Source organism: Schistosoma haematobium, chromosome 1, assembly GCF_000699445.3.
Source record: "Schistosoma haematobium chromosome 1, whole genome shotgun sequence".
NCBI lineage: Eukaryota > Metazoa > Platyhelminthes > Trematoda > Strigeidida > Schistosomatidae > Schistosoma > Schistosoma haematobium.
The window spans coordinates 3655605-3670717 of NC_067196.1; the positions used below are offsets into that span (position 1 = coordinate 3655605).

At 33.0% G+C, this 15113-nt stretch overlaps 1 protein-coding gene across 1 annotated transcript in view; it reads right to left on the minus strand.

Moving 5' to 3' along the window:
* Positions 1 to 3072: 3072 nt before the first annotated feature.
* Positions 3073 to 15113, minus strand: part of MS3_00010016 (uncharacterized protein) — a gene marked incomplete at both ends in the record, with an annotated part of 45139 nt that continues 33098 nt past the window's right edge. Inside the window, 5 exons of the mRNA XM_051218345.1 lie at positions 3073 to 3219; positions 4360 to 4469; positions 6712 to 6850; positions 10478 to 10615; positions 12654 to 13475. Of these exons, the coding sequence (XP_051072935.1) occupies positions 3073 to 3219; positions 4360 to 4469; positions 6712 to 6850; positions 10478 to 10615; positions 12654 to 13475 (1356 nt within the window). The remainder of the gene's footprint in view (positions 3220 to 4359; positions 4470 to 6711; positions 6851 to 10477; positions 10616 to 12653; positions 13476 to 15113) is intronic.

The window sequence follows — 15113 nt, forward strand, 5'->3', positions numbered from 1 at the left end:
AAATTTAAATGTAAATCGTTACCTAAACAAATATTACCACCCGGCTATTCAACCAATAATTGTTCAATCAATCAAATCTAAATTACAATAAATAAAGAAGTTGATAGAAGATGAGGGAAAATTACCAGTCACAACAAATGAACGTTATTCTATCCTGACTGGATAGAACACACACAAAAGGAGGAGCAAATCAATATGGCTACTGCCAAGAACAAGTGTCAAGTAAAACAACACAGATGCAGTTCAGGAAGAAACACAAACTTAGTGAATGCGTAAGAAAAACAAAAACTATAATAAAAAATACAAGTATTAACAATTCAAATGTAATCAAAATACAACAATGTACAACTAAGGGGATCAATAGGAACAAAGTACAAGTATATACATGGAGGGATTTTCACCAACACAAAACATTCAAAATGGATCTTACAGATAGGCTCTTATGTAATCTGGAATGTGGTTATATCAAGTAGAAAAGTGGTGAGATCTCACGGTAGACGGCACGTAACCGCGAGGTCTAACAGCGGTGGAGTGTCCCTTTATGACCACAAACTGTAGTAAGAGCTGTGACATAGGTAATAAAATACTCGTACATTTATTATCCCAGTGACCAGTATGCTGATCATGTACCTTTTCAATTGCGACATGCTGTGTTCCACTTGCTACCAGTTGGTTGGTCGGATAACGGCATTCGACTAATGACTTTGTTCTTAAGATCATCATACATTGAGTCGCCTTCAAGGTCGAGTGCTGATTTTTTAACTTGGTTTGAAATTTCGCATGGGAATACTGAGCTAGTGTACACGTGGCCATTAGACTGATTTTCGGAACTAGGTAAAGGTTTATCAAACGTATAGAACCATAATGAAGAAATTAAGGCTGTGAAATTAGACATAGGTAAAGTACACCGACTGAACTGGATTCAAGGAAAATAAGACTGTTGCGATATAATGCAAAGAGGCTCGCACGACACATCAAATGTCATGAGAATGATCAAAACGCTAATAAACAATATTATATGCACATATGTATTTACGCATAAATATTCATTGAGTTGGGTCTGCAAATGCGAGTTTATGCCCAGAACATAATAATTATTCCAACGGCGTATGTGGACAAAAATGCAACATAATAATCATAAAAAGATAGAGATTTGTTTCCGGATTGATTTATTACGATGAATGCAATTCTTAATCGCAAACTATAATCCTTAGTCAATATGTATGTTGAATGTGTGTTCTTATACCATTTAACCAGTTACCTACAGATCCTATGATCTCTGAATTCGTTATTGACTCTATTACTTAGGTCTAAATGCAATAAAACAGTTACGATGGAATATGAAATCAGAGAGATTACAAACGTAAATTACAAAGAATTCTGTTTCCACAAATCACAACCAGGAAGCAATACCCTGAGATCGCTAGAAACGAGTTTATAATGGCTGGGTAGATTTTATAAAACAATGTTTAAACTGATTTCTTTGAAGATATAACTTATACTAACTCTTAAAACATCAGAAATTCTAATTCCTGAAAGGGATTTTGTAGATATTATAATAATTTAGTAGTTAAATTCATGAGTCAATTAAAGCTAGACCATTATGGAAAACATGGAAGGCTGTTTCATCCTAAAATGAGAGTCCTCAGCAGTACGCATCCACGATCCCGCTCGTGGGACTCGAAACCAAGATATATTAGAATATGAATAATTTATCACTGTTTTATTATTGACAATCCACTTAATATATATATATAATATACCCTTGTGAATCAGGGTAATTTTACATTGGTTTTCAGGAGAACCAGACATCATCCAGACTTTCACGTAACAACCCGAAACTGTACAACTCAATCCCATTTAACAGAAGAATTAGACACTAACCAAGCTTTAAATTTGTAGTCTAAATAGTACAGCTCTATTTACTCCAATTATTCGACATTATCAAACATTGATTAATGATAATTATCACTAAGTGATATTCTTAATTACCTAATTACTTGACTAAAGATAAAGTAAGAGAGACAATCGACTTTTGAATTATATAATTTACAAGAAAATATCAAATTTATATTTAGTTCTTATAACAAAATATAATGTATACACAGTTAATTAGTTGTACATCATTTTTAAAGAATGAGATGCATTGTCTTTTTTTTTCTCTTTATAAAAAAAGAAATTCTTTGATAACAGAAGAAAATACCCTGAAATCTTGTAAATACACAAGAAGAAGTAAATGTTTACATATACAAAAACAAAAAAGAAACAGTTGTAAAACGATAAACAGATAACTGTTACCCTATACAAAATAAGAACAAATAAATGATGATGACGATAAAGTTAATTATACACATCCTTCACCCTCTCTTTACCACCACCACCAATAACATCAATAATAGAAACAAAAGTATAGAATGGATCAAATTATTAAACTAGGCCAAATTAACAAAAATTCATCATTGAAAAGAAAAATGTTATATCCTGGAGATCTTACTATGGAATGTTGAATATTTCGATGATGATAATAATGATAATAATAATAATAAAGACCATGAAGAGTTCTTGAGATTACAAGATAAAACAGAAAACAGTTATCTTACAAACTGATGTGAATACAATAGAGAAAAGATCAAATTGAATAATAATAATAATAATAATAATAATAATAATAATAATAATAAAGATTCTCGTAACTAACGTAACATCTTATATCTGATATGTATAGAGATAGATATTGGATTTGAACAATTAAAGTATAATATGAAATAGAAGAAGAAAAGGAAAACAATGATTGAATTCTACATACCATAAATTGAATTCATATATGAAAAGAAAGTGTGAATAGACAATATACACAAACAATACCAAAGTGTACTTGACACAAACACATATACACAACAACAACAAAAACAACAAATCAGAAACAATAAGGACTTGAAAAAGAAAAGAGAAGAAAGAGAGGGGAGATGGAGAAAGAGAGAAACATATGGAAAGATTCATTTGCATAATATATGTTAAACTTGTGAAAGTATACGCATAATATATGAAGAAGAAGAAGAAGGAGAAAGAAATTTACATAAATCCATTATTGTCGAATTCACGTTTTCTTTTGTGTTTTCTTTTATGATTATTGTTTATTGATTTTGAAATTTTTTTGATGAATGTTGTTGATGATGAATTGGAGTTTGTTACTAGATGAGTTGATGTACAGAGATGGTGCTAAATATTGATTGTGGAAAAAAAAAAGTTAATCGGTCAAACACAAGATAGAACTTAGCACATGTTTAAAACAATTCAAGTCTTTATACCCGATTAGTATAGCAAGATGAGTTCTAAAGTAGAATAGATGATAATAGTATTACTGATGGAAACAGAGAATATTAGGTATAAGATACGATTAGAGGCGAAAATATAAATTAGTGAAATAGAAAAAAGTTATACAGAATTTAAGAATTTACGATTTAAGAAAAGATAAAGAGCGAACGCACTTGTGCCATGAAGAATGATTTAAAACAATGTCACTTCAACTATCTAAACACCGGTTATAATAATCACGGGGAACCCAACCAGATGATCTGCACCTACTTACATGGACCAATTAGATAATCAGTGTCATCATGGACCTATCCATGTATTGGATTGTCCCTCCCTACCATTCTTTCAATGCATTAGTGTACATTAATCATTATCGCTCACAAAATTAGTCAGTGGAATAGTGTACGTAATGCATGTCCTAACTACCTAATTCGATAAAAAAAATTCCCTACCTGATCAATCAACTTCTCATACTTGCTGATGTTTGCCAAATAACAATGAAACCTAGGTCTATGGTTAGCTATCGACAACCTCCAATCAAATAAAGTATCAACATAGAGCACGTGAAATTCAATCACCTAAAATAGTCGCAACATCCTAGTTTAATTCACAAATTCCCATAACAACCATGAATGTAGCATTGGTCACTACTCAGGGATTGTTTATATATATATATATATATATATATATATATATATATATATATATTTCTGATACATTAGTACGTTGAAAAAGAAGCTGCGAGACCCCAATCCGGCACTTTAAGGTATTAAAGTGAACACTCAACGACTAGAATCACTCATTTGGGTGAAACCATACTAGAACAAAACAACTGTTCTTTGCTTCTTGATTCCCAATGGTATTATAATTGAAATTCATCTATGGCAAATACTATATAAAAATAAAAAACAAATCTTCACAAAATTCATTCATATAATAAGCTACAATAATTTTGTTGAATATCAATCATTGTCCATAACCATAAATAGACCTTATCATTTAGAAAGTGTTATCACTATTAAATCCATCATTATCAATATTTACCTCTAGATCATTATTATTACTATTATGATCATGAGATGATCTATTTGATGATTTATTCGATTCCTGTGCCAAGCATCCATTCAATTGACAAATAGATGATTGTGGACAATCTATAGAAAAATAATGAATAAGGAAAAATTAAACAATAATTAATAATTGAAAGTAACAGTTAGAGAGATTCATTAATTATTCATTTGATTCTGGGTATTTCAATAATGTACAACAGTTGAAAAAGTACATTACCTAAACAACACAAAAATATATTAGTACACAAATAAACAATTGTATTTAACTTATAAATGACTTTGCGTTAATGATATATATATATATATATATATATATATATATATATATATATATATATATATATATAACTCCACCCGTAGCTCTCCTATAGTTACCGCTGATCGCGAGCCCGGGTAAACGAGGAGGGTTAGGCATGGAGTCGGCAACCCCATCCCATAGGGAAAAAATCTTATTGAAAAACGTCAGCCATATATATATGACATCCAGCTAATACTTATAACTAAACGTTAAATTTAGAACAATACCCATTGTAATAGATAAAAATCAATTAGATAATGGTTATGCTCTCATTTACAATCTCATTCACCGTAGTAGTAATAATAATGACCTTATTCAACAGTAGATTTTTAATGCATAGATTTCAGTGTATCTCTGCGTTTCGTTTTACTGAACGACATATAAAATGTGAATGCTTGATGTTTGCCAGTTGTTTGCAAGATTATATGTCCATCATCCACAACTATCTTCATAATTGTATGAATACAATTGTGACAAATGTATTACTGAATTGACATGTAATGCGGGGTAATTGATTATGAAACGATTATGTTTACTATGTGGTTAAGGTTAATACGGTATATGACTTGGGTGCTTGAATGTATAGAAACTTTCCCCGCCACACAAGTCGCAAATCAAAAGAACTAAAGAAAACAAGAGAAGTGTTTACTGCAGTAAATGTCAAAATGTACAAAAAACAGGTGTATTGAAAGTTTTCGATACAGACTGTAAACATCATTATAATCAATTCAACCTGCAAACAAGAAATTAATATAACTGTCCAATCACAATATCCAAGGTTGATATTCTATAAATTCTATTGGATGAGATCTCTTCGGCTTCACAAAGCTTTCCAGAAGCCATCCCAACAAAACCATTTAACATTTAATACATAAAACACTTCACCATGTTACTGACATTCTGCAGATGCATATACTGTGAAACAATGATAATTTTAACAAAAGAAAACTATGGTAAATAATAATCTACATGGAGATAACGATTAGTCTTTGAAGATAAGTAGAACGCGTTTATTTGACATTAGTAGAATAGTTTATTACAAAACATACTCCTATCTTAAGTCAGCGTTAATGATAATGTTTAGAATGACAGTAAGTGCGTCACAATTAAACCATTAAGAACGCAACGATGCTAAAAATAGACTGATATTTTCATCTAACTAGCTAAAAGTGTTTACAAATATGTAAACCTTAGCATACCTATGTAAGTTTTCTAACGATGTCACTGTCGATGACGGTCAACATGATATAGATGGGATTAAACAAACTAAAGCAATCCTGATGAATCTATCGAAACGAACGACTGAGAGTGGTAGCTTAGTGGTCAGAGTAGTTGGATATCAACTGCTAGCTAACAGATTTGAACACGTCCGACGCAAAATATACTTAGTTAATATCAATAGCTCTCATATACACACTGCAATTCAAATCTGGATACCGAAACCAAAACGTAAGAAATCAGTTATGACATTAAAATCATCTCAACCCTGTTATTCAAAATGAGACGGGGCTCGAACTTGGGAGCAACTGACTGAAAGTCGAATCTTTCAAAAATGTAAGTCGCCTCTATACTTAAAGAGTTGCAATATACAGGTGAAGCCAAACTTTTCTTTCCCATATGTATACACTCCAATAACAATGTACAGCATGAAAAACACGTACTAGACCAAATCTAAATAGTAGTTTCGTAAATTAACAATATAAACTTTTTTTTTGTAAGAACGACAACATATATTCTTCATACTCATGAGTGAACTGATCAATCTTTATCAGTGTAAAGACTACTAAAATGTATGTTTTGATATTGTATACGTTTACATTTACGATAGGAACCTGCTAATTCATCCTTATTATGGTACCCGTTAAATAAGAGGTGGAGGTAATATGAATTATCAAATTAGTGTGTCCTATTTTGGCACTTATATATTGATGGGTAATAGGTTCCAGTTTCAGTCATTTTTAAATGAAAACAACGCACGTCTAAATGTACGACGCTAAATAGAATCAAGTCAAATAAATAATGGCCTACCATTCTCTCCACACTTCAATTCGTCCTTATTGAATTGACTATTGTCTGATGAAGAGGAAATTGTAGGCAGTTGTAATAATGATGGAAAGTGTTTAAGTTGAGAATCACATTTAACTACACGAGAAGAGATGCCATCACCCTAAAAATAAAGAGAAAGAGTTACAGTAAAAACTAAATTTAATATTGTAATGAGAACATGAAATTCCTAAAATATAGCATTCCGAGTCAGCGATGATGCACAGAAGATGCATTCAAAGAAATTCGTGGAAATCATGGATTCCATCTACGACTACGTTGTGAATGTGGACTGTTGAGTAATTTCATATCCTGGCACTCTGATTTTCAATAATTCCCTAGTTTAAGTCAGTCAACGATGTATACAAATTAGGAAGTCAGTTAAAACCAATGTATAACCTGCCTCCAAATGCCCTGGTACGGCCGGTAGTGGGGAGAGCCCGCTCGCCCTCTCAAAATGCTCTCACATGGCCACGCGTATATAGCCTCTGCTAGGGAAGTACTACTCACTATCTTCCCGTGGCATTACTACTGTTTACGAAATTGACAACACGAAAAGCGAATGTCTGGCACTTTAACCAAGTTGGTGGATATGGAGAGGAGTCCACCTAGGGGAGTTGGAAAACCTTCATCCCAAACCAATGGTGAACATGGAATCCAGTATCCTGAAGGAACAAGTGGTGATGAACCAATTGTTGGTTACCGGCTACCATGGGACTGCATCTCCTAACGTTGCGCCACTGCTTTGTAGATTGGAACTCTAGGTCAAAGGCTGTAATTCCTTTGGGTTTTTTATCTTCACGTTTTCCATATTTCTCAATAAATTTCAGTGGGTATCCATTATTGTTTAAACATTTTTAACATTCATAACTTCCTCTTCTAGTGTATCGGAAGTACATATTCTTTCTGTTCTGTGAAACAATGTTTTGACCAGTGCCTTTTTGTAACTGATTGTACAAAAGCCGTTGAAATTGAGATAAATCTCATCCCATGTGCCTTTCTTATAAACTGAGCGTTGAACTGTACCATCCTTTCTTCGTTTCATCGCGATATCGAGAAAATGGAACTTGTTTTCTTGTTCATGTTCCATAGTGAAATGGATATTTGGATGGTCTTCGTTGAAAAACTAGCAGATTTGTTGCATGTTGTTGATTATTACATACGATGAAGGTATCATCAACATACCTCGAATAATACGTCATTTCATCAATCGCTCGTTTGAGTTTGGTTCTTTCGAGTTTAGGCATGAAAATATCTGCTAGGACAGAACCTAATGGACTTTCCATTGCTACAGCAAATAAAAAGCCTATTTTTATTCAACTTCAATTCAAAGGTAATGATATCACAGGGTCAATTAATATGAGACTAAAAACTGCATTCATAAAAAATTATCCTGTAGCTAAACTAATTGTCCTGTTCAAAACAACATGTTCTTTAACACAATCTAAATTCGATTGGTATCCTTTCATGTTATCACCAACTGTGTATACAAATTTACATGTATCTGCCAAAGCAGTTACAATGGTAGAGAACAGAAAGGAGAGCCTACATTCGACTCAAATAACATATTCCGAAAAGTTTAACATCAAATGGACTAAAAGCATTCAGCAGTGCCATCGCAAGTCATCTCCTTGACACAGGACATGAAGCCGATACGCTGAAGTCCTTCAATGTGATTAACAAACAATCAAACTCCAACCTTTTGAAATTTGTCGAAGCAATAGCAATCAAAAGTCTAAAACCAGATTTATGTATACAAAAAGAGACAGTAATAAATCTTTCTTTACCCTGGTAACAATACCCCCTTTTTTATTCATTTATTTCGCTATTTATTTATTGCGTCATTACTCCAACTCTTTTAAATTACATCATACATAACTGACTGATTTCAATTCATATTTTCTTTATTACCATTAATCTATTTTCATGAGTTCTAATCACTATTTCAATGTTCCGTAACTTTCCCTCTCAAACTCTATTTATTCGAGACAAAATTTTATGACCTCATTAACTCTATCGGGATCTTCGCTACACCATGATACATTTATTCATCCTTCATCACCCTCTGGTGTATAAGTATGTCATTATCTATAATAACGTTGAATTTCAAATATTTTAGGTTGTAAGCAGCTGATGAGAACCTAACGAAATAAAATGAATTCATATTATTCTGCGCCAATCTTTGTTCTTGTTCTCTTTAAAATAATAAAGGTATAAATTGAGTTAATCACTAGAAGAACCGAATCAGTATGAATACTTTCAAAGAATAATGTATCAAACAATGCTGAAAGATGGTTTACATAAAGAATTTATTTAAACAGACAAACCGTTGAAAAGCAGAAAGCACTGAACTGCTGTTTCTATCTTGTTATGAGACTACCATGTTCTCAGTGTTCTATCTTTCTCATTATCATTGCTACTATAGTTATTTTGAATTATTCCCTATTCATATTTCTGATTTTACCTGAATGTACTGTTCTATGGCAAACTGAAGCAACGTACAACTATTTTAGATCATATAACTATGGTTGAATGACCGTATGGGACTAATTAGCAGTTTGAAATCATGACCCAGTGTTATGTTTGAAAAGATTACAAGTTGACCTGATCTGCGAACGGAACGAAGACTCTGTGACACAATGACCGATAAGCTAGCTATTCAGATGCGTACCAGCCCCGCAAACTAGACAGAGAAGTCTAAGTTCGGAAGAGGGAAATATGTTCCACAAGCAGCCAGAAGCACGAACAAAAACAGGCACAAATCAAACGTATATGTACAGCATAAAACTGTCCTTCAGAAGCGTTACAAAAAAGCATACTAAAAGATACAACGAACCAATAGCGTTTAAGATCTTCGCAAGTGGTAAATACGAAATGAAGGTAAAAATGCGTGCGATTGGAGTAAAAACAAAAGATCCAAATTTTTATGATAGAATTACAAAGGCATTTAACAAGTGAGTTCTGGGGATCTAACATCCCTAACACCTAGTCAAATATCGGACTCGATGACCTTCAAATATTATTTATTTACTTATTTATTTATTTGAATACATAAATATTGGTATAAAGGGGTACCAGCTAAATATGCGTCAAATAGAGGTGAGAATAGTATTTTCAGTAACTTTCGTCACTTCATTGTGATTGTGTATGGGCTGTGATACTGCCCGAGTGCCCAAAGTGAAGCAGATGGATTTTTTAGGGGGCCACACCCCAGGCCTTTGACCTAGAGGTCTAATCCACAAGTCAGTGGAGCAACATCAGGAGATGCAGTCACATGATAGTCGGTCACAAATAATAGGTTCATACACCACTTGTTTCCTTAAGATCCTGGAGCCTATGTGAACCATTAGTTTGAATTCAGGGTTTTCCAACTCCCCCAGATGGACTCTCCATGTCCACAAATCCGGTTAAACTGCCGGACATTCGCTTTTCGTCCTCTCAATTTCATAAACGACACCCCCGCCACGAGATAGTGAGTAGGACTTCCCTGACAGTGGTTGTATACGCGTGGCTATGTGGTAGTATTTGGAGAGGGATAGCTGCGTCTCCCCACTTTTGGCCGTACCAAGGCATTTTGGAAGGCGAATGTGTTACTTTCAGATCACAGAACTTCATTTCAACATATTAACTTAATATAATATCTAAACAAGCTTATGATATACAATGAAAAGTTTGGGGGGAGGGTTGGAAACAGTTCCAAAATATCAACAGTTATTCAAATAAACATTTGAAAAAGAAGTATATCATTTACCTCAATTCTATGAAGTTGTATTTCTTTCATTAAACAACATGAATTGATATTATGAATACATTGATTATATACATTAGTAAAAATAGAATTTTGATTAATTTCTTTTAATGAATAATGATTCTCATTAATAAAATCAGTCTTAATTAATTGATGATTATAAGTCATTTCAATAGTTGGTTTATTTGTATGAAATAATTCATTCATTTGACAACAAGTAAAAGATTTGGATACTGAAATATTGTTGTTATTATTATTATTATTACTATCATTATCATTAGTAGTAGTCATAGTATTGGTAAGAATAATGCTAGATGTTTTATCAAAAGACTGTCTCCTGTCATATTCATGATCGTGATGTTCACCATCAACATTATCAGTAATGTGGGGATTATTATTATTATTATTATTATTATTATTATTATTATTATTATTATGACTATTATCATGAGTAGTAGTCATAGTATTGGTAAGAATAATGCTAGATGCTTTGTCAAAATACTGATTCCTGTCATATTCATGATCATGGTGTTCACTACCAACATTATCAGTAATGTGAGAATTATTATTATTATTATTAATATCATTGATAGTAGTTGTATTAATGTTGATTGAAGGAAGTAAATGTGTTATATGTTGTTTAGAATTCATTGGATTCAAATATACAATACAACTATTAGAATTTTGAGGATTTTTTTTACAATATAATACTTGATATAAATTAGATAGTAATAATAATTCGGTATCAAATTTACTGATCATATGATTTTTAGGTCTAAGCCAAATCCAATAAATGATCAAATGAACAATGGATGCTAATATTATATGAAGAAATATCAAACTGAATATCTATATACACATTAAAGAAGATAATTTAAAAAAAAAAACAAGAATTATATAATATATTGTATTTATTTTTTATTTGAACACATAGATATTGGTACAAGGGGGGCACCAGATACATATGTGCCATACAAATACTCCAAATGTCCTGATACGGCCAAGAATGGGTAGAGTCAGCTCTCCCTCTTTAAATGCTCTCAAGTAGCCACGTGCATACAACCACTGACAAAGAAGTACTACTCACTACCTTCTCGTAGCATTACTAGTGTTTACGAAATTGACAACACGAAAAGCGAATGTCCGACACTTTAACCAGGTTGGTGGATATGGAGAGGAGTCCACCTAGGGGGAGTTGGAAAACCTTCATTCCAAAACAGTGGTGCACATGGACTCCAGGATCCTGAAGGAATAAATGGCACATGAACCAATTGTCGGTCACCGACTACCATCAGACTGCATCACCTCACGTTGATCCACTGCTTTGTGGATTGGAACTCTAGGTCAAATGCTCGGGGTGTGGCCCCCTAAAAAATCACCTGTTTCGGTTTGGGCACCTGGGCAGTATCCCAGGCTACGTACAAATCGAATGATTTATGTGGCGTATATCTATTCGGTGCCTCCTTGTACCAATGTTTATGTGTTTAAATAAATAAGTAAAATAAAGTTTTATTTAATGTTATAAAATAGCTGAATAGTGCACCATGACAACTTCATGAAGAATCCAAACCAATAGGAATATATCTCAGATCTCGTGCATGATCGAATTTTAATAGCTAAATTGGAATCTGGTGATCCATAAAATAACCAACTGTAGTAAGTTCAACATAATACACTGTTGTCATTATATCACTATCACTGATAAGTGTTTCAGAATTCCGAAAATCATGAGCTTTACTGGCAGTCATAGCTTCTAATTGGGTAATTTTAAAAAGGCTCCCCTAACAATCAAAGATCCAGATAGTGTGTAGTTTGCTATGAGTAATACTGAGGGGCTAGTAATAATGTGAAACCATCAAAATCAGGATAACAAGCCTTCCAACAGCACCAAGCTGCTGTTGAGTTTAAGATAAAAACTACCTTCAAAGTTATTGTAATAATAAAATGTTTAATTCAGCCTAGTTTCTCTCTGAAATTTGTATCTTCATATTATAAGAAGTTAGTCGTTTGTTACGTATTGTTCAATCATAAGATGAATCTACGTCAGATGGGGTTCGACCTTGAAACTTCATGATCAACTGTAAAGAGGGGACTATGGTGGTAAAACCTATTCCAATTAAGAAGCTAAAAAAATAAACAAATAAATAAACAATAAAGAATGGAAAACACATTGACCTACGTTTAAAATCATTGTATTCATTTGACAGAAATCATGAATAAATACTCCAAAATTATATAACCATACAGGCCAACTGAACTGTAACCATAACAAACCAAGTACGAACTGTTTCCATTCTGAGAACAATGATGATGATGATTCCATATGATAATGTTGATCTTTATAATCTCTCCTAGATAAATATGACTTGAATAAAGATTTTACATTGTATTCATTTGGATTATTACTGACACTACTACTGCTGGGGCTGAGAAGGTTGTTGTCACTACTACCACCACTATCACTGTTAATATGATGACTTTTAGAGTTTGTAGTGCCAGTTGTAGTTTGTTTAAATTTTTCTTTATAATTTTTCGACAATGTGGCAGTAGTAACATCTAATCTTGATAGATAAACATCATCATTTGTCTGATAACTATCATCTGATTCAAATTCCGTATCATCAACATCTTCATTATTATTACCTACAACCATATCACTATCAGCCATCATATACCAATCATCATGTTGAGATTTAAGCCATGGATTCCAATCTAGAGAACTTTCAAAGTCAGGCAATGGTGGTGGAGAAGTAAGTGATGTGACTAAATTTGATGATTTTGAAGTAGATGAACTTGATACAGTCCCTCCAGTATTGGCTGGTGTTGTGACTACTGATTCTGATGAAGATGATGAACTGGAAGTGTTGGAAGATAGAGGAGAAGATGTTAATGTTAAATCCGGTTGACCAGATGACGAAGAAGCAGGTAATGAATTCAATAATCGAGATTTTATACGTGCAGTTAAATCATTCAATTGTAATTCTAATTGTGAAATACGATGCTGATTAAATAAAATAAAAATATCAAATCAAGAGTAAGCACGTGTTATATCCATAAAATACAATATTTTTTGGTAGTTTTGTGTTTTCTGAACCAAATGGTTTGATTACAGAGATTTTGTTGTCCTTTAGGGAAAAAAATCATCAATGTCTACATCATATGCAAGTGAGCTTTGCAATTACTTTTCAATTTATTTGTGATTAGTTATGTTGACTGTCTTTTTTCAGTTGACCTCTGACCATGTCGTGGTTGATTGACATCTATCTTATGGATTGATAGACTGATCGGTGTCGACATGTCTACAAAGTTACCAGTAGATCTGAATGTCATGATTTCAGAAATTCTCTAAAATCGCTAGCTTCTTCAATCCAGAAATTCGACGTTTCTCTAATCGAATTCATGCTCATGGTTGTCTAACTGCAATGATATTACTTGTGGAATAAATAAAAAGTTCATTTTTACAAAATGTAGGCACTAATGATGTCAATCAGAACGATAATAAATGATCCCCAATTAAACTATCTGCCATAGACAGTAGAGTCGGTCAGTCAACTACAACGTAGGACCAGGAACATATATGCATCGGTAAAAGTTGCCATACCTCATTAACACAACAAGATGAACACCGGATTCATAGTATTTAATTCACTGATAGTAATAAATAAAAGAAAGATTATGTATAAGGATATAGTACAAGAAGAAAGAATTAGTGGGTAGAAACAAAGATATAATGTGATTTTAATCTCACAGTTAAAGGGATGACGAAGAGTGCATACACCTACGCAATTGTGATCGATTCTGAGCCATATTACCCAGAGTCTCAACAACTGATTACGATAATCACGTGGACAGTACAGTAACATCAAAAATTTCCATCTGATCGTCAAACCTTCATTATTAATTTGATTTATAACGATTTCTAATATCCTACTATTGATGTTTTTCTCATTGATAAATTTGACTAAACTAAACATCAAAAATGTTAATTCAGTTATTTGATAGATTCTCATCAGTTGCTTACAATTTAAAAACTATAGTAATCATTCACTTAATTTTGTTTTCTTGGAACTTTCCATTGATCAGTCTCTTATTGGCATATGTACATCCTGTGTATTGCTTCGATATTGCCATAATTCACAAGTCTTTTAAGCAAAGATGGATAGTAGCTAGCAGTGAAATCTAGTTTGACATGCGTTCTGTCCTATTGGGGATTCGTGAGCTGGATGTACCTGCATCTCAGAGTTGGTGTTCACTCTGGGACCCGAACCCAGTACCATTCGCTTCAAACGCCATTGCGTTATCCACTTAGCTACTGAGTCCTGATAGCCGCTTGCTTGTACAATAGGGTGAATTTAAATTCACTTGGTATTGTTTATTTGAATCTTCCGATTGACGTTTAAGACTGCAATTGATCGAGTCCCAGAATGAGCATCAACTCTGAGATACAGGTACATCAAGCTAACGAGTCCCAAATGGGACGAAACGCGCGTCCAGGATCTCACTGCTAGCCATAATCCATCTTTGCTTATAGTAATGATTATTTACAATTAATTTACATACTTTCGATTCTATTCAAAAAGATTAGCAGAATAATAACAACAGTTAGAGAAGAAATATAAAACGGTTTATTAACAGGAAA